Below are 24,347 nucleotides of genomic sequence, written 5' to 3'. Positions count from 1 at the left end.
AATGATAAATTGATCATGAGAATGCATTAATCTCATATTATAAACTCGAGGAAACATTAACCGCACCAGACCTTGTATAATATAGTAAACCCTTTTTCATTATATACCCCCACATCCATTTTAGGTTAACGCATTGACCATTTAATGATGGCACGAGGTCTACACACAACATGAAGACAGGGTTTAAACTCTCCGGTCACGTTCGACAATAGCTGCGATCGGAGAAAGGGGTAACGGATATTAAGATTTGAATCCTACACATATAACAATCATCTCTTGAAGGTTGTTATAAAACCGACCGAACTGAATTCCGATCAGTAACATCTTCTAGCGTTTGATCAAAGTAACATGAAATGCTCAAACGTTGAACGACAGAGAAAACTTATCATATATAAGCTTACGCAGCACAAAGCTTGAAAAATGTGTATTCGCGACATTATTCTTACCTCATATGGGTTTTAGACACGAATCCATGTAAAATCATTTGATAATTTAACATCGACTTCATAAAGAAAAGGTATCGGCAACATCGGCCATTCGTTCTTTCTTTGTTTCACCACGAGGATGATAAAAATGTTATTTATTTCGCTACCGGAATCGATCCACCAGCTGCAAGGATCTGTTGCTCAAGCTGAAAGATGGAAACAGAATGGCTCCAGTTAAAACTACAGTTAGGGGGGAGAAACAGACGAACTCGATATGAAACAAACGAGCACCTACGCTCATTTTCCCGGTGAAATATACGCATTAAGAAAAATGAAAATCGATTAATAGATTATCAATGCAGTGCAGGGAGAAACTAGATTGCATTACCCTGAATAAGGTTTGAAGCTTATTCTTCAGTAGGGAGTATTCATGAGTGACTTGTTGCAGGCATCTCAAACACCTGTTGCAGGCATCCCGCAAGATGCATAAAAGGAGTCATCTTTGTCACACATTACAGAGTGAAATGCGTGAACAACAAGCAAGAACAACCAGAAATGAAGGGGGGAAAAAGACTTGTTGAACTTGATTTTAATCCATTAAACAATCATAAAGAACTTAACAATCTATGATGGAAGTGAACATGTTTAAGTATCTCAAAGCAGCATACATGCCAGAGTACGACCGTAACAGATATATCGAGAAATCTCGAGTCGAGAACTCACCCTTCACGGTTTTGGGCCTCACAAAAGCTTCGAAAGGCGATGCATGCATTCTTAACTCTAATTGCACCTATGCTATTACCACAGAGACAGAAACACATAAGAACTTTTGGCACAGACATCAGCAAATACAAATCCAACTCTCCACATGAAGCAGTGAAACAACAATTTGATTTTCCCAGGCATCCAGATTGAATATTCACAATTGAAAAACAACAAAATCAATATGAAAAGTCAAAAGGAGATGTGTATATAATACCTGGAACTACTACCCTTAAGCTGATGAACACTAGCATCTACTTGCTTGAAATCAACACCTTGTGTTTGCTCACTGAAGTAAAAACCATGAAAATTAGATCCCAGAAAAGAAACACTTAGAATAGGAAGGAAGGAGACGAAGTAAGACAAACTCACAGTGCTCTGGCCATATTGTTAAGAAGCTTCTCAGAATCTTCAAAGAAAAGAGAGACAACCTCGACGACAAACTCTGGGCTGTTTTCATCTTGCAGCTTTTGGAGTTCAGTAAATTGACCATCCACAAATCCCTGAACAAATGATGGGACAATAAGTAAGAACAAAAACCCAAACTTTTCATTTTTGTTTTTTTACCAGGGAAAACAAATCTGATAAGACCCCACTGGATTTGGCATTTCCCCTTAAAACAAATAATTTCGCAGAAATATTTCCACCCCATCCGAGATTCTGTTGAAAACATCAAATCTTTTGGTAAAAATCTAAACAACGAATCAAAAGAACATAAAAGAAAAGAAATTGTACCTCACGATGCAGCGATGTGGAATGGTCAATGAACTGTCTCTGCAACTGATTGACAATATCCATGGTGACTTTCCTGTTTCTTCGAAAGAAGGAAGGAGCTTTGTTTAATAACTTGAATTACAGGCCAAAGAACAACAGAGGAAGCTGAAATTGACGCTCCACCATGGCTTATGAAATCAAAATATATAGCAGTTATTGAGGAGATTAAGGAAAGTCAGAATTAATTGACTTACCAAAAAAAAATTCTTTACTGTTTTTATACTGTAACGTTAACAAAATTTATCTGTAACAATAAACAAGAACAACGGGTGGATTGATTCCTCTCTCAGTGCTTCGCTCTTTGTTTACTAAAATCTAGACAGTCATATTTCTTTACATAAACAAAAGGTATTCTATCATTAATCTTTATATTATATTAAATTTTATGTAAGTTATAAATTTAGTTTATGTTCTTCAATTCTATTCATCTTGCGTCCATGTAATTTATTCATGGTTAATTTTTTTATTAATCTGGATAAATACAATGTAGTATATGTTCAAATACAATTTATACAAATTAAGATAAATTACAGCGACACTCATCTAATTTTTAAGACACTTGTACTTTGATCTCTCAAATATTTTTTTCTTAATTTTAATCACTATTATTAAGAAATATTTACATTTTGGTCATTATATTGTTAATTAATATTATAATTTATAATATATAAAATATATTTATAATTAATTCTAAAGTTAGTTTACCTTCAAAATTATTTTATCAACAATATAAAAAAATTCTAATTTGATATACTGGGTATGTGTTGACGTCGGACTCTTATTAAGAGGATCTTCTAAACTAATATCAATGTATTGATTTAGACTTAATTGATTTAACAATTATGTGACTGAAATTAAAATATTATTCGACGACTGTAAATAAAAAGATATATATATTTTATATAAATGATCAAACTCCCTAAAAATTGGGTGACCAAATAGTTTATCTTATTTATTAAAAATAATATTATATTTTAAAATATTAAGGAAGAAATGAATGTATCTTTTTTTCTACCTTTGCTTTTAATATATACTAGATGATCACTCCAGCAAAATATTCTAAAAGCGTTTAAAATTTATTTATTAATAGTAACTAGCATGACTTATAAAATCCTTTTTATTCACATTCATCGTATAGAAGGGGAAATGCTTTGAAAGAATAAAGAAGAGGTAACTTGCAAGCTTTTTTTTTTTAAAAAAAAAAGAAGAGTATTTTCTTTAAAAAAAAATTATATAAAAAATTGAAACGCATTTTATATATTTTCAATTAAATTTAATATCTATCGTAATTTCTATACTATAATAAAGTTTTCACTTCGACAATTTTATTATTTTCTCGAATAATTTAAACCCTAAATTACATTAAACTTTTGAACACGTCTTAAATCCTGTCAGAAAAGATGATCAATTGTCTTCCATTGCATAGGCAGAACAAAGAGTGGAGGATTTATGGATACGAAGTTATTTCATTTGATTTTCTTTTTTCCATCACCAGACAAACAATATTGTTATACAGATTGGGGTAACAAACTTCACATAATGTTTTGTAGTCAAACAAACTCGATATGATAATGACAAAGAAACCCGAACCCGAACCCGAACCCGAACCCGAACCTAGTGCCAGAACGAGTTTTCATTCGAGTTAAACTCTGTCTCCTATGTCCAATACTCCGTTTTTTTAGGTGGTGCCAGCTAAAAGAATGTACAAAAGAGAGGAGAGAAAGATGATGCATGCATGCATGCTCTTACATCGCTTTAAGCATTCATAGCAAACAATACAATCACCACCGGTGCCCACCCACCCCTTATTTACAGTGCAATGCATTTTGAATCGAAAAACATACCTTCGCCTAAGCTTTTCAAAGCGACGAATCCGGTTCAACCTGCCAAAAGAAACCCGACCATGTAAAAGCCATGTGAATTTAGTTCCAGAAAAAATGACATGATTATCAATTAATTCAGCCGAGTTTGTTTGGGGAATGCAACACCACAACTTCAGGTTTCTACCTTCTTCAGAGAACACACACATGCCACCAAGCATTTCATCATTTTCCCCATCCTCTTCCAGTTTTCCCTTCCCACGGGGGTTGCTGCTGCTATCAACATCATCGTTGGCATGTTCAGACAACTTGCCACTTTCACTTTGCAGTAAGATATCATACTGCCCTTCTTGGAAATGTCCAAAATCAACTGGAATCTGTTGCGCACAAATTGACGACTCATCTGTCAGAATGTCTGTAGGTACATCATAATGGTCTACATGCAACATTGAGGCACTGCCAATACCAGCAGCATTGCAAGATGGCGTTCCATCAGTCTTAGTTCTTAATGGAGGCAACTTACTCTCTAAAGAGTAAAAATCGCTTGTCATAGAGTGACTGGTATCAGAATATATATTCTCCAAGTGCTGAAAAGGAGAAGATTCGCCAGTCAAACACTCCTGATTTAGTACCGACGGCTCAATGAAGCCATTCGCAACTTTTAAATGGCAAATTTCATTCAGACCCTGGTGAATTGGTGGACAAGGCTTCTCGCAATTAATCTGATCAAAATCAAGTAGATTATCCAGTCTCCTTGATGAACCTGATCAGATTATTATCATCAAATGACATGGATTTATAGGCAAGGGCATTTTGGTAGCAAAACAAAAATTGCTTTCAAGCAATCACATATTACCTCCGGAACTTTCAGTGGAGCTAAGTGACGCTGGCTTCGAATGACAAATAATAATCTCTTGCGAGGCTTTATATTCACCTTGATGATGATCAGGAGACAAAGATGGAGGATACTTCCCAACGGAAGAACACCTAAATGGAACAACCAAGATAGGTACTTAAAAGATTCTAAACACAACGTAGTAAACAAACATGTAATATCAACACATTTCAGGGACATTTTCCGTGCATCGTCTGCCAGAATAAAACATTTCACTTAGAATCAATAATAACCAGAAACATCGAGCAAGAATATCAACATCAAATTCAGAGTTCAAAATATTGGTAGAGCTGCAAAAAAACCAAGAATGGAAAGGTGATCACCTATCATTCCAGCTTGATTTGATACGATGGAAACTATCAAAAACAGGTAATAATTCCTTGCTTTTGATTTCAACTTCATTAACTGGGACCAGCTCAATTTCAAACTCGCCACCTTTACAACTATTGGCTCTCGGAGAATCCATCATGTAGAAAGAAATCTGTAATAATGAAAAAAACTAAATCTCAACTGAGCTATTGCACCAATTACGAGTAGAACTCTAAGAACATGAACTACCTCAGTCTTTTGCCATATCGGTAACCTCCAGGAGTTTACTTGCACCTCTGCATTAGAAAGGTACCGGTGGAAGCTATCATGGGGCTTTGTCGGAAATGGTTTCGTATTCATTTCTCCACTGACATTATCATTAATTTCCAAAGAATCAATGCTGCGTTCCTCACTAACCGGTTCACTTTCAACACCTTCAGCAACATCTTGTCTCTCAACGGTAGCCTCAGAAATACATTCCTCTCTTTCTGGCCAATCTGACCTCCTACATACGTCCCACCACTGAACAGGTTCAACTTTCACCATCAAGTCATCCTCTTGGACATGTGTATATGAAGCTGTTTGAAATTTTAAATTATTAGCACCTGAATCTGCCCCAATTGACGGGAGAAGCTCATGTTGAACTACATGACCTGATGGAGTATAAACCAGAAGATGTTCCAAGGAAGTAGTTCTATGGTCAACATGCTGAAGAGCAGGTGATATAGAATTATGAAAAACAGCAGCAACAGCACCAGATGGCACAAAAACCTTTCCTGTTGTAGAATTCGCAACATTGCTTGACGTACTAAGCCATCCAAAACTACTGTATTTTATCCTGGTGACAACAGAAAGGGCAACAGGTAGTGGGGTGGGAAAGGTTGCCGATTAGTGACACAAGACGAGGTAGACCACCATGGCAGGGATAAAACTGGAGAAAGGGAAGGCTCTTCACCCTGAGAACCAAATGTTTGAAATCCTGTATCACCTCCAAAAGGGGATAAGACAAAAATATGGCAAGTCCCCTTGGATGAAACAATCGCAACCCACTGACTATAGTGACTAAAGCAAACATCTTGAATCATCTGTTAAATTAAACATAAGAATGCAATAATATTAATATGAAATCAACGTAGAAAATAAGATATATCTTGAAACTAAAATTGTACTAACAGCTGATGTTATTCCACGATGTAGCTTGTAAAGATGCACATGAGAAGAGCTCCAGTCATGACTTTGAACACCCGATCCAGAGAGTACATGAGATGGCATAATCCTGAAGATGTTTATGTTATTTCCATATACTGATGCAGTTACCAGAAGGGTCCCACTAGGGTCAAAACTTAGTGCAGAAATTGGGCTTGAATGAGCTTTAAATTGAGATATAACATCTCGAGAAACAAAATCCTTTACGACAACCTACAAAATCAATCATTTGAACCTAGTATCAGCCATTGGATTCTCCAAAGCTCCTCTATAATCTAAAATATTCACTTGGCAACATATAAAGAAGACAGAACAATCACAAATGCATCCTCTTAAATCTAATTATGATCTCATTGCAGTCATTTTGCCCTTCCCTTTCAGCTTTGCAACTTTCATATACAAAAGGAACATTGGGCTTAATTTGTTCCATCTGGAGACAAGATTGGAAAATAGATAACAATCATTTCATTCTCTTTGCAGATTCTACCCCTTTATTAAATTAAACTAAATCCTATTTGTTCAGAGATCATAATTTCTTTAAAATTAAAATCACATTACGTTGCTAGCCTTCTTATAAGTAGAAGCATCGCACAAAATAATCCTAGAGGAATCAAATCGGAACTTTTAAATTAGCTCTGGGTTAGTTGGGAAAGTAATCTCAATATAGTGATGCTGCAAACATCAATTACTTAGAAATGACACCCAAAGTAACAGGTTTGACCTCAAATTTAAAACACCTACACTTTTATCCTGAAATATAGAGAAAAGAAAGATTTTATCAAAATAGAAATGCACTCTACACAAAAGCATAACACTAACCATTCCTGCATTGTCAATATCAGTTCCTGCCAGTCTTCCGAATTTCCAAACTGAATTTTGCGACACGGGAGAATTCGAACCGTCAGGAAGTAGCTCTTGACAACACTTGGATAAAGTCTTGTATCCCATATCTCCCAGGCTGATTAGCCCAGATGCCAAATGCTTACTAGATTCCATTGCATAACGAGCAACCAAACTACTGCCACCTGGGGATGTCGATGGACTAACACCGGTAGAAGGGGTTAGGTTTTGTGAGCTTAACCGGCCAGTGTTAGACAACAGTGGATTATTGGAAGCATATGCTAACCACCTTGGACCCACAGCCATTGGACCAAAGCCGACATTAACCCCAACAGCCCCTTGTCCCACCAACTGGGGAACTGGATAGGTGATGACACTAAACTTATTCTCGAGAGTGAGGGCATCAAAACAATATATCTGCAACCATACAAGAAGAGTTGATTATACTTTAAAAAAACGTAGGAGGGTTTCTCGATGAGTGAGAGAGAAAAACAGAAAATGAGTGAGAGAGAGAAAAACGTAGAGAGAGAGAATTTTAAAAAAAAGTCAGTTCCCGATGAGTGTTGGTCAGCGTTTATCGACAACCTGAGTAGGAGGGTTTCTCGTCATACTCTTAAGAAATTATTCTTAGTCCATGGTCCGGTTATGAGAGTTTTCATTCCCAATCAAATTAGAAATCCTAAGTACAGATTTTCCACCTTTGCTTTTGTTCATTTTAAGAGGGAGGAAGATTTAAGGAGGGCTGTTGATGAGTTAAATGGGGTTGTGATTGATGGAAGGAAGATCTTAGTTAGTCCTGCCAGATTTAAGGATGATCGTTCAAGGTCAAGGGTGGTGCATACTTCTTCAAACGAGGCTTCTGGTCAGATTAATGCAGATTCTTCGAAATCAAGAGAAAGAGAAAATATTATCAGAAGTAGAAGGGACGATAGAACTTATAGGGATGCTCTGATGTCAAATGGGATTACAAGGGGGTACAAAGAACTATTGTCTGAGGATGTCCAAAGGAGGAATGTAAAGAAAAACATTATGGAGATGCATATTCCATCAGAAAGTGTCAATTGGGTGAAGAGGTCGTTAACAGGGATTATCAAATACTCGTTTCAAGTTGAGTTCATTCGGAATGCCTTATTTAAGGAAGGCTATGATGTTCAAATTGCTAGATGGGGTTATGTTTGGAACTCTTGCGTTTTAGTTCTCAATTCCCATGAGGAGATGCTGGATTTGTGGAGCAAAAAGGAAGAGGTTTTAAAACAGTGGTTTGAACGAGTGGAACCTTTACTGAATGAGGCCGGAGTTCCCATGGCCTTCTGCATGGCAGAATTAATAGGGGTTCCTTTGTTATGCTGGAATGAATCTTTCTTCGAGAAAATGGCTGGGAGATGGGGCAAAGTGGTAGGTATTCATGAGAGTACAAGGAAAAGAGAAGACCTTACAATGGCAAGAATTTTATTGAGGGTGGAAAGCCCCTTTAATGTTCCAGAGGTGATCACTCTTGGATCTTATGGAAGATCATTCAAAGTAAGTATTAAGATTGGATCAGCAAGTGAGTATTCAAGTTCGTTTTTCAGTAATTTTCCGGTGGAGGATTCCGATGAGGCATTTTCTGAAGAAATTAGGTCTGAGGAGGATGTAGACAGGTTGTTGTCAGATCATGGGGAAGGGAGGCATGTGCAGCAAGGAAAAATCGTCTGTCAGTGGACAATTGGATTGAGCAGGGTGTGTTCAGTGGTTCTGGAGGAGTTAGTGAGAATAGACAGCTAGCAAGGCTTCCCTTAGATAGGAAAGGTATTAAATGTAGTCTGCCAGAAAGTCAAAAGGTTGGGAGTTTAAAAGTTGGTGAGTTTGCAGGTTTGGAGATTAGAAGTCAACATTATTCGGCTGATGGGTCTCAGGCCCATTCTGAAGACTCTGGGCAGTCTGGGTCAAAAGATTTTTCGGGTTTCATTTCTGGGCCAGCATATATAGTTAATAAGTGTGAGGATTTTGTGGAGAACCTTAATTTAGCAAGAAAAAACAGGAAAACGTTTAGAGTATTGGAGAAGAGCCCAATTACAGAGAAGGTGGTTAATGCAGAAATAGAGGCTGAAGAAGAAAGTTTAAGGTTGGTCGAACCGGTTACAACTAATTTAGGAAACATCTCAAGGGGGAGACAGTTACACCGTTCTAGAAGAAAGGTCTCATCTGAGAGTGAGGTGCTGGAAACTAGAAGTTTGAGCAGTTGCAAAAGGGTATATAGCAGGTCGAGGGAAAGAAGATATTGGTATGGAGATTTGTTGAACTTTACGAATGAAATAGATGGCACCAAGGTTGGGTAGAGGAAGTTGGATGTGGACTCCAGCACTGCAAAACAGATTTGTTTTTCAACAGAGCTCATTGCTGATGGGAGTCTTCTTCCTAGCTTTGTTAATGGTCTTGGGGATGGGACCGTAGAGCGGGAGATTGAAGGTTACTGTTCTGAAGGTGAATGCTTAAGACCCAAATCTGGTTTGTTAATTAGAAGGAAGAGGAGAGCTAGAAGGATCCTGTTTCGAGAAGCTCTTGATCAGGTGAGCATTGATACAGCATCCTCCTCAGCTTTCTCGAGTTTATTGAAAGAAGCTGTAGAAACTTGGGAGGTTAGTAAGCTTTTGGGAGTATCTTTTAAGGAAGGGAAAGAAGCATTTTTGGAAAAAATCATAGCTCTAGAGAAAGGCTTGATTGGGATTAATCAAGGTTTGGTTGATTGAGGGTTTTGTTTGTACCTTGTTCCCTTTATGAAGATGTCAAAGTTAGTAATATGTTCATGGAATGTTAGGGGTCTGGGGAAAAATGAAAAAAAGAGGGTTGTTCAGAATTTAGTCACTAGCTTAAATCCTACTTTCCTTTGGTTGCAAGAAACTAAGACTGAAAAATTTAAGAGGTCTTTCTTTAGGAGAAGTGGGATTAATAAGCTTAAAGGAGTTTTGGAATCTCCTTCAGTTGGATCAGCGGGGGGCCTGTTGTGTTGTTGGGATGACAATATCTTTGAGTTGGAGAGTCAGTTTATTAGTAGGAGATTTATAGCTACCTTTGGTAAATTCCGGAATAAAAACTTCAGTTGTGGTTTCATCAATGTATACGGTCCAGCAGTGGAGGAAGAGAAAGCTGGTTTTTTTGAAGAATTAAGCAGTTTTCTTAGTGGACAGAATTTTCCCGTTTGTGTGGGAGGGGACTTCAATGTTTATTTACAAGAAAATGAGAAGATGGGCAGAGGCCAAAGTAGGAGCTCAATGGAGATCTTTAATGACTTCATTCTTCATACGGGCTTAATTGATCTTCCTATGAATGGGGGAAGGTTCACTTGGTGTAATAACCAAGAGAATCCCACGTTTGTAAGATTAGATCGTTTTTTGGTTGACAGTCAATTTCTAGCGTTATTTCCGAACATTTTACAGTCTCTTCTACCAAGATCATTGTCAGATCATAATGCCATAATTCTTGTGAATAAAGGAGTGGACTGGGGTCAAAAACCGTTTAGAATGTTCAACTATTTGATGGATGAGGAGGGTTTTGAGGATATGGTTATTTCTTCTATTCAGAGTTCTAAGAAAAGTCAGAAGAAGGCAGGTGCTTTTAGTCTTTTAAGGAGTGTCAAACATGCAATTAAAAAGTGGTCTGGAAACAGAGATAAGTATCCAGGAGACTTGATTTCTGAGTTAGAAAAGAAAATTTCGAAGATAGAGGCTGATATTCAACAAAAGCAGGGTGCTGTCAATAGTGAGGTATTAACTGAGTTGAATAATTGTAGAGCAGAATTGTGGAAGCTGCACAAGATCCAAGAGCAGATTTGGTTTCAGTATTCGAGATCTAAATGGATTGAAGACGGGGATCGCAACACTAAATACTTCCATACCTGTGCTACGGTTAGGAAGAAGAGGAATGCACTGGTGGCACTTAGTTTTAGAGGAGAAATAGTTGAAGACCCAATTGCTATTAAGGACATTGTGAAGGATTATTTTTTTAAGATCTACAATAACCGATCTACTCTAGAAATTGATGAATTAAATCTGGATTTTTCCAGAATTTCTTTGGAGCAGAATCAGTTCTTAGAGCAGGAATTTTCAGAGGAGGAAGTTTGGGATGTTGTGAAGTCTTGTGGAAGTAACAAAGCTCCGGGTCCTAATGGCTTTAATATGGGTTTTTTCAAGAGGTTTTGGCAGGTCCTTAAGGAAGATATTATGATCTTCTTTAAGAAGTTTTACTTGGGGAAGGATTGGGAACATGGAATAAATCACACTTTCATCACTCTTATTCCGAAAATTTCAAACATTGGCGGTTTGGACGATTTTAGACCTATTAGCTTAGTTGGTGGTTTGTACAAGATCCTCTCTAAATGTCTGTCAAGGAGACTTAGGAGCTGCATTTCAGATTTGATCAGTCCATGTCAATTCGCTTTTATTCCCGGTCGACAAATCTTAGATTGTTCCCTTATAGCCAATGAAGGGATTGACTTTTGGAAGAAGAATGGTTTAAAAGGATGTGTTTTTAAAGCTGATTTCAAGAAGGCATATGATACTCTTGACTGGCCTATTTTGTTCAGAATTATGAAGGAAATGGGATTTGGTTCTAGATGGATAGGGTGGATTTCGAAGTGCATCACTTCAACAACTGTTTCAGTCTTGGTGAATGGGGTTCCAATCGAGGAAATCCCAATGGCTAAGGGTCTTCGTCAAGGCTGTTCTTTGTCTCCGTTGTTGTTTAATATAGTTGGGGAACTATTGAATTTATTGATACTTAAAGCTGTTTCAGGGGGTCTCTTTTCGAGTTTGATGATTAGAAATGAGGAGAAGATTTTTAATTTAACACATCTACAGTTTGCTGACGACCTTATAATTTTCTGTGGTGCGTCGAAAAGACAGATCTTGAATGTGAAGAGGGTGCTTCGAGTGTTTGAGATTATTTCTGGACTTCAGTTGAACTTGAAGAAGTGCAAATTGTTTGGGGTGAATTTAAGGGAAGAGGAAATTAAGGATTGGGCAGCTACGATTGGATGTTCAGTGGGTTATTTTCCCTCTGAATATTTGGGACTCCCTCTTGGTCCACACAGTAACTCTAACATTCTGTGGGTCCAGTGGTTCAAAGCTTCAATAAGAGGTTAGCAGGCTGGAAAGGCTCTTCTTTGTCACTGGCGGGCAGGCTGGTTTTGATTAAATCAGTCCTATGTTCACTTCCTATATACTATTTGTCATTATTTAAGGTTCCAGCTTCAGTATACAAGACCCTAAACTCTATTATGTCAAATTTTTTATGGGGTGGAGGAGGTGGGAGGAAGAAAATTCATTGGGTAAGCTGGTCCAGCGTTTGTAAACCAAAAATTGAAGGAGGCTTGGGAGTTCCTAATATAAATAGGATGAATAGGGCTTTATTGGAAAAGTGGGCTTGGAGGTTTGCTATTGAGAGGAAGGCGATTTGGAGGGAAATGATTTGCACTAAATACAAAATGGATTCTTCATTGATGCAGCTTGATAGTAAGGTTTCTCCTAAATTTTCTTGGATATGGAGATCTTTGGTGAATAATCATTTTAAAGCTGATTCGATGGGCTGTAGTATCAGAAGCAATTATAGCTACAAAATTGGCAATGGGAGGAATATTCGGTTTTGGCAAGACAATTGGGCATTGGATCATCCTTTGATGGTCATGTTCCCTAGACTATTCTCTATTGCAGTGAACAAAATTGGAAGATTATTTCAGTTTGGGGATCATAGTGCTGGGGGCTGGTTTTGGAACGTCCAGTTGAGAAGGGAGTTGAATGACTGGGAATTTGAACAATGGTCAAACTTGATGGCTGTTATTTCAGATTTTTCTGTTTCTACTGATGTTGTTGATGGACTGTTGTGGAAGGGGAATGGAGAAGGGGTTTTCAATGTTAAATCATGTGCCAATCTATATTATTCGGGTATTTCTGATTTGGAGGAAGCTAATTTTTGGAAATCTATTGTTTGGAGGGGCCTGCTGCCTCCAAGAGTGGAGACTTTTCTTTGGCAAGTTATCTTAAAGAAGCTGGCAGTGAAGACAGCTCTGGTTAAGAGAGGTGTTCAGGGCATAAATGATTCTATGTGTCCTTTTTGTAATCTAGAAGAAGAGTCTTCATCTCATCTATTTTTTTCCTGTTCGGTTGTTTGGCCAATATGGACTAAATTCATGGGTTATTGGAATTTTCAGTCTGTTTTTCATGAAGATGCAAAAAAATTCCTAGTAGCATGGACTAACTTAAAGACCAACTCTCTGATGTGGTCATTTATCCCTGGAGTGGTCTTATGGACAATATGGAAAACTAGGAATTATATAGTGTTTGAAGGAGGGAAGTTTGATCGAGCAGAAATATTCTATCTAGCTAGGTGCAGGCTTGCTTCATGGTTTCTAGCTAGGGAAACTCAGATTTCTATTTCCAAGGATGCTCTTATTGCCGACCCGTCCTTAGTGGATTCTTGCTCGTCTCATTCTAATCGGATTTCAACTAAGGTTCCTTGGTCCCCTCCTCCAAAGGGTTTTATTAAACTTAATGTGGATGCGGCTACTTCTAGTGATTGGAAGAGGAGTGGTTTAGGTGGTGTTATGAAAGATAGTTCTGGTTCGATTCTTGGCTCCTTCAAAGACCCTGTTGGTCCGGGACCTCCAACTTTGATGGAATTGAAAGCTATCCTAAAGGGGTTATTTTATTGTGAATCTATTCGCCACAGATTTAAAGAGAGATTGATTATCGAGAGTGATAGTAAGGTGGCAATTGGTTGGGTCAAGGATGTTGGTTCTTGTCCTGTCGTTTATGTTCAAGTTGTTAAGGAAATTATTCAAAAGCTTAGTGTTTATGAAGGTCTTATTAGATGGGTTAGTAGAACAGCCAATATAGAGGCGGATGTTCTAGCTAAGGCTGGTATTGGTTGAGTATTATGTTCTGTTAAAGGCTGGTTCTTTCTGGCTTTTTATCTCTGGAGGGAGATTAGACTTTGTATTACTTTGTAATGATTTAAGATTAATGAACTCCTAGGGCACTCTTTTCCTCCTTCCGCTGATTAAGGAACTATTTTCAAGTTCCGTTAATCATGAAGGGGGTTTTTAGTGAGGCCTACTATTCCTATAAAAAAAAAGAAGAGTTGATTATGATATTTGCAGCACGAGAGTAAACCAGAAAAGGGGAGTGCACGATCTTCATAAAATTGCATTGCCTTTGATTGGTATATATCAGGATAGTTGATCAGCCTACTGCCTTCGGTCTGACAGATTACTTACAGAACTAGTTAAAGCAATGCAATGAACTAAGAGAACTTAAAGACTGAGATCACTGACAACCACAACTAAAACAGCACTTAGAAAGAAAAGAGATACAGGTTAGAAGAAAAACCTATGTTACTGATAAGTCTTTATCATAAAATGAAGCAGCAATAATGCCGAATAATTTAATCTGCACTTTGAAACCCCCAACATGCAACATGACTTTCAATATTTTAGCAAATTAATGTACCATTTATATTAGCCAGCACTTACCTGTGTTGCAAGACCTACAGCTAAAATCCGGGAACTGCATCTAATCATGCAAACAGATGATCGAAATCTCAGCACATGCACAAAACAGTGAGACCGAAGAGAGTAAAATTGAACTGCAGTAGGCGAGTTGACAGAGTTCCCTAACTGTGATTCCATACAGCAATCTCGGGCCACCCCAACCAAATGGCCAGCATTCTGACCCAAGCTTGAACCGTTGGTGTCATAACTAGAAACAACCAATAGCATAGGATGTGATGCTCTGAATCCTTCTTGTCCATCAGAACTCAAAGGACAAGGCTGCATCTGTAAGAATGAAACTGGACCATCACGCTTTGAAACTAGTTCACTGTAATTAGAGGCATCCTCCACATCAAAGACTTGAAATCCATTCTGGTAACCAAGTAAGAGGACATGCTTGAAGTGAGACGGACCAAGTTCCAACCTGTCAAAGCCAGCCCATGTTACCTGCTCATGGAAAAAATATCAGAAACACACCAAAGCAAACATAGTTTTCAAAATAGGAAGAAGTGCATTAAGAAGCATTTTGAAACACCTAAAAAAATCCACAGAATTATGAAACTGAATTAAAATTTATCAAACTTATACAAAGGCCGGGAGAGCAGATCAGAGAATATTTAGCAATGATTTAAAATTAAGCCAAATAAGCAACATTCCATGAGAAACCTATCATATTTCATGTCCGGTATAGTTCAAAGGAAAAAAGAAAAGTCCTGAATAATTATCCATGCTTCCCAAAGCACAACCGTCCGGATATGAAACATTGTGAAAGAAAAATTCATGTGTGAGTTCTACTCTATCAGTTCTCCACTGTAAAATGACATAACAATGCAAATTAATTTATATCACAAGGGAGTGCATGGGCGTCTGAACTCTTTACTTTAAAATTTTCCAAACTCATGAAAATTGTACAGACAGAAAGCAGCATCAATATAAAATAAAGATAACAGGTTTGAGTTAACATAGAGCAGATTAGCTTGACTCCAATTCCAAATTGGTTAACATTAACATAGCCAAATTCATTAATTGTACCTTCCATAGTGAAAAAAGAAAGGACTCTGCCTAAATGTTTGAGTATTCAACAACATAGAATAGGACCATAAGAAAATCATGCATATTGGACAACAAAAGGGGGGGGGGGGACTATGCACGTTCTGTAAGATAGACCACTCATTAGAATTTATAAAATTGTATATCTTAGTTTATTTTAGATACAAATACACATATTGCAACTTACTTTACTTAAGAGATTTTTTGTGCCTAACACCTCTTGGGAAATATAATAGTTAAAGTGCCTACAGTGCACCTTGCACCTTAGACAACACTAAGCTACATGATTCTCGACAAGTAATACGGAGTGGTGAGTGCAAATTAGCTTTAAATCACCATTAACTCTATCCGTACACTAGACAACTCTACTAAGTAAACCAAATGTTTTCAAGTACCAAGCAAACTAAAAAATCAGATGATAAAAAGAAAGAAAACAATCGAGTCTGCAATGAAAAGTAAAACCTGATCTTTATGATCTTCCGAAGAGGTGGAAACGGAAGCTGCGACGGAAGCACCAGCGGAGCGAACCGTGGAAGCGACGTTACTAGCATTCGTTGAAACAGTCTTCAAACAAGACGATATTATCCTCAACGAATTCGGCAGTAAGCCATTGTTCCTTCCTTTCCCTTTCCTCATCCTCCTACTATAAACACACTGCTACTCGTACTACAAGTACTCTCAAGCGCCACCCCCACCAACTCTCCTCCGCCACAGTCACCACCTGCATCAGAATTGCCTACCTCCACCTTCACCACCGGCAAGTAGCATCTCCGATCTTCGAGGATCGGATATAACATCTGATTCTCCTGATCGCCACACAGAAAAAAAATCCTCACAACAAACCAAAACTACATAAGCCTACGGCTTGCTTATGGTTTGACTCTAAGGAAAAAAGCTTCTTTCCTCTATCCTCTCTACTCTATATACTCCCTATTCATCCAATCAATTTCATTTTTTTTTTGAATAATTAATTTTTTGAGTTTTTTTTTTAAATAATTAATGCCTGAGATTAAGGGTGAAACCGGAGGTAAATCTTGGTTTCGCGGATGTGGTTTTTGCCTTTTGGATCGCAACACGCAGAAAAGCCTGAAAACGAAGTTTAAATATTAAATTAGCAAAAAAAAAAGGAATTATTATTACGAAACACTGTCACTTCTGTCTTTTGCTGTGATGTCAGTGTGTCAGGCTGTTTGTTCCCATTCTAACATCCATTCTCTAATATTTCTCAATATAACACCTACAAAATCAAACAAAGGATCGTTTCAGGGGTGAGTCTTCTAAGGTTTCTGCGGACTCCGCACCACGATAAGAAATGAGCATTTTAAGGGACGTGCTTTCTAGAGATTTTACTGAACTAAAGCCACAATGACAAATGTGTGTTTCAAGAGGTAATAATTTATGCGGCAGTCATAAAACACGTCCTACGAGGCATATCTTCATCAAATTTCCATAAAATGTATTCTAAAAAATTTACTTTAAAAAATTTTAAAAAAATAAAACTATAAATACCAACAATATAAATTAATACATAATAATTTCATAGTTTATATAGGCATAGTAAAGTAATTATGTTATATTTGCTAACAATGTGGATAAAAGTAAAATGGAATTCTTCTACTTTTTTTTCATGTAGTATTTAATATTTTTATTTATTTCATTAAGTTAGACTTTTTTGTTTCTACTGTTTAAATATAAATTATAGTTTATATTTAAAATTAAATATTTTGTATATGTTAAAAATATTTTAATATTTATTTTTAAATTATGAGTTAAATTTTATTAAGAAATATTTTGATGAAAATATTTGAACTAAAATTAAAACTAATTAAATAAATATATATTTTATAATATTTTTATAAAATATCGTCTAATTCAGTTTGTTAGAGAAAATTTGATATAATTCGGAGTTGTTGATGTTTACATTGGATGCATTTGAAGAAGTCAATCCATATACTCTATTTCCAGTTGCAAATATATCAATTGTTTTCAATCTCTATGAATCTCAACATTAACATCTATAGATTCAAGAATAATTGATTAGCAAGGATCGTATACAAAGTGAAATTCTCACATTTGACAAGTAGCAAAACCAAAAACAAAATTAACTTTTCTCTTTGTCTGAGGCTTACTACCAACGTTCTTCAGAGTAATGGAGAAAGGATTATGGTACGCAAATCATTCTGGAAAAAATATAGAGCAAAGAAATATTATTAATTAAACGGATTTAGTTCATCAACCGAAATAAACATCAATAACTCCAAATTATATCAAAATTTCCCGAACAAACTGAATTTGATGATGCTTTATAAAAAAAATATTTATTTAATTAATTTTAATTATAATTCAAATATTTATTAACAATATTTAACTCATACTTAAAAAATAAATATTTTAACATCTAAAAATATTTAATTTTAAATATAAACTCTAATTTATGTTTAAATATCAAAAATAAGAAACTCTAACTTAATGGAGTAAGTAAAAATATTAAAGACAACATGAGAAAAAGATAGAGAATTTTATTTTACTTTTATCTCACATTGTTAACAAACATAGCATAATCAATTCACTGTATCTATATAAAACTAACACTATTGGGCTATTTAACTCATGTAACTAATATGTATTAATTTACATTGGTGGTTCTTGTAGTTTTTTTTAAAATTTATTATAGTGTATTTTTTTAAGATACATTTTATGAAAATTTGGTGAAGATATGCTTTATATGACATTTTTCTTATGTGATGCCCAAATCTCACGAAGGCACGCCTCTGAAATGTTTTTTTGTCACTGTCGCGCCAACTCAACAAAACTCCTGGAACGTGTGTCTCTTGGAATGTGCATTTCCTATTGTGGTGCTGAGTGAGTAGAAGTATTTGGAAGGCACGCCTTTGAAACGTGCATTTGCTTGATTTTGTCAGAAATGGCTAGAGTGAGAAATATTGGGGAATGAGTGTTAGAAAGAGAATATTAAGATTTTATTTTATTTTTTTGGTAAAAAAGCCTTTGGTTTCAGTAAATTTTGTCTTCGCATTGGGCTTGTTGGATTAACGGCCTGTTCTCGTCTAGTTTTAGGCTCTGTTGGGTTGGATATGAATGTTGTTCATGTGTCTTCCAATGTCTGTGTTTTTTTTAATTACTATTTTGTTCTATTAAATTATTTTTATTATAATTAATTTAAATAGATAATTTTATAAAATATATATTTAAAAATTATTAGATTAAAAGAATATTTTTAATCAAGAGAAAAATGTATTAAACTGAAAAATAAAAATATGATGACAACCTCCAACAATAAGAGCATGCACAAGACAGCTTTAGATACAATTGTTTAGAGAAAATTCCGAATTTATTTAAGAAATAAGAAGAGATATCAAAATAATTGAATCATTACATTAATAGTTTGCAGTTAATGATATGATGACAAGCAGAGGCGGACCCAGGAGCCTTCGTCAGGGGTTGTAAGAGTTTCATGGGTAACACTTTTGAGGGGTGACATTTAGATTAGGGGTGACACTTGTGAAGGGATTGCTTGGGATACTTCGGGCACCATGGAGGTCCACCAGGCTCCATGGAGGTCCGCCCCTGATGACAAGGGTGGCTAGGTAGGCGGATAGCGGTAGCTAGCGGAGTTGCGTGCCGCCAGGGTTGGGTTAAGAATAAACAAACACATGATAATTTAATAGGCAGCCTCCATCGAAAACAAATCAGACTAACGATCAACTGAAACAAAAGAGCTAACCGAAACAAAATCAGACTAATAATTTAATTTTAATTTTAATTTTTTTTATAAATTTGTCATCTAATATAAAATTATATATCCATCCCTATGGTGGAACAATAATCAACCGAAACAAAAGAGCTAACCGAATCTAATTGATTCAGGATCCTTCTCTTAATCTTTTAAAAAATAAATAAAAAAGAGGAGAAAAAGACGTTGGCTCTTTCATGTATTTATCCGACAAAAATTGACTAAACCATGGGATATTCTCTTGCTTTTGCCCCAAAGAGCAAAGACACTGCCATTCTTCCCTTTTGCCTCCTTGGAATTCTCCAATATCTGTTCGGTTCCGATTTCACTCAATTATTGTTTTGGTTAAAATTACTATTATTATATTATATTAGATTGCATCAATATTTTGTTTAGAATTTAATAATTACATATTTATAATAATATTTTAAATGAATAATTAAATTTTAACTTTTTAAAAGAAATGTTATATTTATAATTGAATAACAACGTTGACCCTTTTGTGCACCACTGAATTTTATCTTACTGAATGCAACTTGTTTCTAAAGCTTAGATCTTCACCATTGTAGGTCTCTTCATGAAATGCTTTTCCAAAGAACGGGACCCGACATTGTCTCGCGCTCTTTAAGCTGTTGGGGTTGCCATTAAGCAGCTCTATAACCTGCATGACATGTTAAGAATCAATTGTTTAAATTTTTTTTTGGAGAAAGTTATCAAAGCTACTATCTATATGTGTCACGATCTAACTCGCCGGAACGATCACAAAATGGTCTAACGAGTTGATTCGGAATATATGATGATTGTGAACTTATCAACATGCCTGACTCATTTAAGGGCGCCGTATCGAAGTTTGATGTATGCACATCGATGCTACCAAGAGGACGAGGTTCACTTGTCGAACACTGTAATCTTGTCCAAGAGCAGGATCGATCAGCTCTCTAATGTCGTTTTTCTTTAGCAAAGGTTTTGCCTACCAAAAAAAGGAAAATAAAAGCATAAGCTACATGTGCATACATGAGTCCTTGAGTACGATGATGTGTTTCTAGTGGCGTACCCACAATACAAGGCTCTGCAGAGAGAAATCCAGAGCTCTGCGGCCCGTGACGAGTTCCAGCAACAGTACACCGAAGGCGAAAACATCAGTTTTCTCATCGACTATGCCATGCATTAAGTACTCAGGAGCGAGGTAGCTGCAAAAGAAAGCAATGTAGGACATTGGTTTAGTCATGGAATTTCCTAACTGATAATTGCAAAGGATTGTAGTGTCGGGTATACAAATTTCTAACCCGAATGTGCCTTCGAACTTGGAAACTTTGTGGTGAGTCCATTGTTCTGGTAGCCATTTCGCAAGCCCGAAATCACAAATCTGTCACCAAATTTATTAGTAAATTATGTAAAAATCGAAGCGAAATGTTTACATTTCAGGTTACCTGAGGATCAAAGTCCTTTGTAAGCAAAATGTTTGCAGCCTTGATATCTCTATGGATGATTCTCCTCTTACAACCTTCATGAAGATACCTTAAACCTTCAGCTGTCCCTAGAGCAATCTTAAACCTAATACCCCATGTCAGTACTTCCTTTGAACCTGTAAAAAATCAACGCAAAAACGCCATTCGGGTTCGGATCGATTCGTTTGAAATGTTCATAACCAAGCGTATAACGAAATAATGAACTAACCATAAAGAAGAGAAGCTAAGCTTCCACTAGGGGACAACTCAAGGACAAGATGCATCCCACCTTCAATTCCATAGCCAATTAACTTAACAGCATTGGGATGGTTCACATGAGCCATAATACCAAGCTCGGACAAGAAATCGCCTATAATCTCATCGGGTGTGGCTTTCGTTAGCCTTTTAATGGCAACAAGCTGCCCATTATGTAATCTTCCTTTATAAACTTCAGCATATCCACCCTTTCCAACAAGATTCTCTGTGCTGAAGTTTTTAGTGGCGATTCGAAGCTCGGAAAGAGCGAAAACTTTCCTCGAACACCTACGATTAAATGAATTGCCGTCGGCGAGAAAAACCGGTGCCACGGCAACATTTTCTCGCATGCTACTACTCTTCAACGAGAGCCTGAGTGACCCTAGAGAATGAAAATTGACTAATGATTTCTTCGATTTACTTGTGAATAATTGCCCGAATCCTCGCCATCGTCGAGAACCTTGCTTTGAATTCTGCTCATTTGTTGAATCTATGTTATGTTCTTTGCATGAATGATTCCTTTCAAATTCTTCACTCTTGAAGAAATCCTCGAGGAAACCAGTGGGGGAACATGAATTATCCTTCTTTTCCATTTGTAAAGTTCATTGAGAGGAACCCAAGCTAAATTCCATGGTTCATTTAAAAGAGACAAGACAGGGAAAAAGAAACCCTGTTTCTGTTGTCTCTGTAAATACAATCACAGAAAGATACAAATCACCTAAAACATACAGAGATTAATGAAATTTATGTCGAAAAGAAAGCAACCCAAGAAAGAGAAACTGATACATAGAACATAAAAGACATGAAAACAGGTGTTTGATGAAACATCATGCAAAGTTCATCATTCTAAGCAACAAAGAAAGGAAAGAAAGAGCGACAAGAAATATGAGAAAATGGAAGGAGCAAAGGAATGCGTGTACCATTTGAGGATAAGGTGGAAACTCTTCAGAGATAGACGCAAACAACAGAAAAAAACAACGGGGGGATGAATTGAAGAAAGAAGAAGTGCACATAAATCTTTGCGGTTTACTCTAAGCTATTATCATCGCTTTCTTCTCCTACAATATTGTTTTTAATGATTTCTTCTTCATAAAAAAATATTTTTTATTTCAGAAGTAAATGATAATACGTCAGCTTCATTTTTTAATTAATATTAATAAGGAGTAAACAATTAACTTTAGGCTGCTAATCCGTACTTTGGGAAACATCCGTTGGTCAGAGATGGCTTCAATGAATCTCTTCGACTTGTGGCACGTGATATAGTTAAACACGTGGATTTTTAATGTTGTTTACGCTGTAACATGTAAGAACTCCGCCTCAGTTCCATGAACGGACAATTTAATTAAATATAATATTCGGTATTTAAAAATTGATTTGAGGTGTCTATTTAATATGTAATAAAAGGACAAACTTTTATATTTATAAATGGAATTAATATTTTGAATCTTTCTACTAAAATCTAGGCAAGTAAATCATTATCTAAACAAAAATTCATTCCTTTTAGGGTTTATGGACAATACTACGAACGTGTCATGTTGCTAAGCTTTCGTTATATTTGGTCAAAATATTAAAAACTGTAATTTACTCCAAATTTAATTATGAAAAAAAATCATTTTGACAGATATAGAGATGGCCACGGTGAGTCGGACGATAAATATTTTTCACTAAAATCATCGAAATGCAAAATTTAATAGATTTAGATATAGCACGAATTAAATTATCTTAGTGATTAAATAAATAATTATTATGTTTAGAAATTTCAGATTCGAGCATCATATATTACAAGATATTTGAGTGTTCATTGTTAAATGATTGAAAGTCTTTACAATTGTGTCTCATTGATAAATTAATTTTAGATAAAATAACTTCAGTGACCGAAAATGTCTTATAATATACGATTTTAATCAATTTTTTTGGATTTGCGAAAATGACCAACAAATTCGCAACGCGATTTCAAAATCGTAACGCGAACACCAGTTTCGCAACACAGTTTTCAAATTCGCAACGCGATTCTCCAAAATCACAACGCGAATTTCGTTTTCGCAACGCTAATTACCGACATGGGTAAACATGCAACTCAGTTTTCAAATTCGCAACACGATTCTCCAAAATCGTAACGTGAATTTCGTTTTCACAACGCTAATTACCGATATAGGTAAACACAACTATTCGCAACTCAGTTTTCAAATTCGCAATACGAATTTCGCAACTCGAATTCTCCAATTTTGTAACTAAATTACCGATATAGGTAAACTCGATAGAACAAATATGGTAAAAATCCGAATTCGACAATTTAAAAATTGAGTTGTGTTTACCTATATCGGTAATTAGCGTTGCGAACTTGGAGAATCGCGTTGCGAATTTGAAAACTGAGTTGTGAATAGTTGTGTTTACCTATATCGGTAGTTAGCGTTGCGAAAACGAAATTCGCGCTGCGATTTTGGAGAATCGCGTTGCAAATTTGAAAATTGACTTGTGAATAGTTGTGTTTACCTATATCGGTAATTAGCGTTGCTAAAACGAAATTCACATTGCGAATTTGAGAATCGCGCTGCGATTTTGGAGAATCGCGTTGCGAATTTGTTGGTTATTTTCACAAATACAAAAAAAGTTGGTTAAAATCGTATATTATAAGGCATTTTCGATCACTGAAGTTATTTTCTCTTAATTTTATCAAAATAACTATAATATATCTTTAATGATTGCAAATATCTATTAATATCTGGTCAAAAGATACAAATCAATGATAAATCAATAAAATAATCTAATAAACACCCTTTGAATGGACAAACCTCAAATCTAACATTGGGAATAAAAGAAAATATGTGTTACAATAACATACAAATAATGTGCAACAAAAATAGATAAAATCATCCACCAGCTTCGTAAGAAAAGGAGAAGACTAATTAGATAAAATAAAATAACACAAAATCTAAAAATAAAAAGACCACAATGAAAAAAGAAAGAAAGGAAGAGTCAAATATCAATAACTAATTATCATTATTGACGGTAAAAGATAAACACTATCAATATTGAATATCTATCAGTATGAGAGAATCTGTAACATCCTCCATACCGGGTTAGTGATCAAATTGTGAAATTTTAAAATTTAGTGAGCAAAGTAGATAAATTGAATAGTCGAAAGATTTAATGAGAATGTTTCATGTAGGATGGATAAGCAAAGAAGGGAAATTAAGAGGGTAAATTAATCTTTTAGCAAGAGAAATAATTAAATCTTATTTGAGGATATTTATTCCCACGTGGAAGCTAGTGAGAAAGACCAAAAGTTT

General features: G+C 35.9%; 2 protein-coding genes and 1 pseudogene across 2 annotated transcripts; all 3 read right to left on the bottom strand.

Moving 5' to 3' along the window:
* Positions 1–422: 422 nt before the first annotated feature.
* Positions 423–2,049, bottom strand: LOC120127226 (histidine-containing phosphotransfer protein 5-like). The gene is made up of 6 exons (XM_039145184.1): positions 1,923–2,049; positions 1,560–1,690; positions 1,405–1,476; positions 1,149–1,220; positions 814–886; positions 423–631 (listed from the first exon to the last, which is right to left on the bottom strand). Exons 1-6 carry the CDS (start codon positions 1,983–1,985, stop codon positions 581–583), a joined length of 462 nt encoding a protein of 153 aa, XP_039001115.1. The 5' UTR covers positions 1,986–2,049; the 3' UTR covers positions 423–580.
* Positions 2,050–3,403: 1,354 nt separating this feature from the next.
* On the bottom strand, positions 3,404–16,515 carry LOC120127222 (annotated as a pseudogene).
* A 3,334-nt stretch (positions 16,516–19,849) lies between these two features.
* On the bottom strand, positions 19,850–21,727 carry LOC120127225 (receptor-like cytosolic serine/threonine-protein kinase RBK2). The gene is made up of 6 exons (XM_039145183.1): positions 21,032–21,727; positions 20,785–20,939; positions 20,641–20,720; positions 20,409–20,544; positions 20,175–20,324; positions 19,850–20,015 (listed from the first exon to the last, which is right to left on the bottom strand). Exons 1-5 carry the CDS (start codon positions 21,648–21,650, stop codon positions 20,184–20,186), a joined length of 1,131 nt encoding a protein of 376 aa, XP_039001114.1. The 5' UTR covers positions 21,651–21,727; the 3' UTR covers positions 19,850–20,015; positions 20,175–20,183.
* Positions 21,728–24,347: the final 2,620 nt, after the last annotated feature.

This window comes from Hibiscus syriacus, unplaced genomic scaffold, assembly GCF_006381635.1.
Source record: "Hibiscus syriacus cultivar Baekdansim isolate YM2019G1 unplaced genomic scaffold, ASM638163v2 tig00110465_pilon, whole genome shotgun sequence".
NCBI classification, from domain to species: Eukaryota; Viridiplantae; Streptophyta; class Magnoliopsida; order Malvales; family Malvaceae; genus Hibiscus; species Hibiscus syriacus.
The sequence above is the reverse complement of the archived record's forward strand: the minus strand, read 5'-3'. Positions and strand labels throughout refer to the sequence as shown.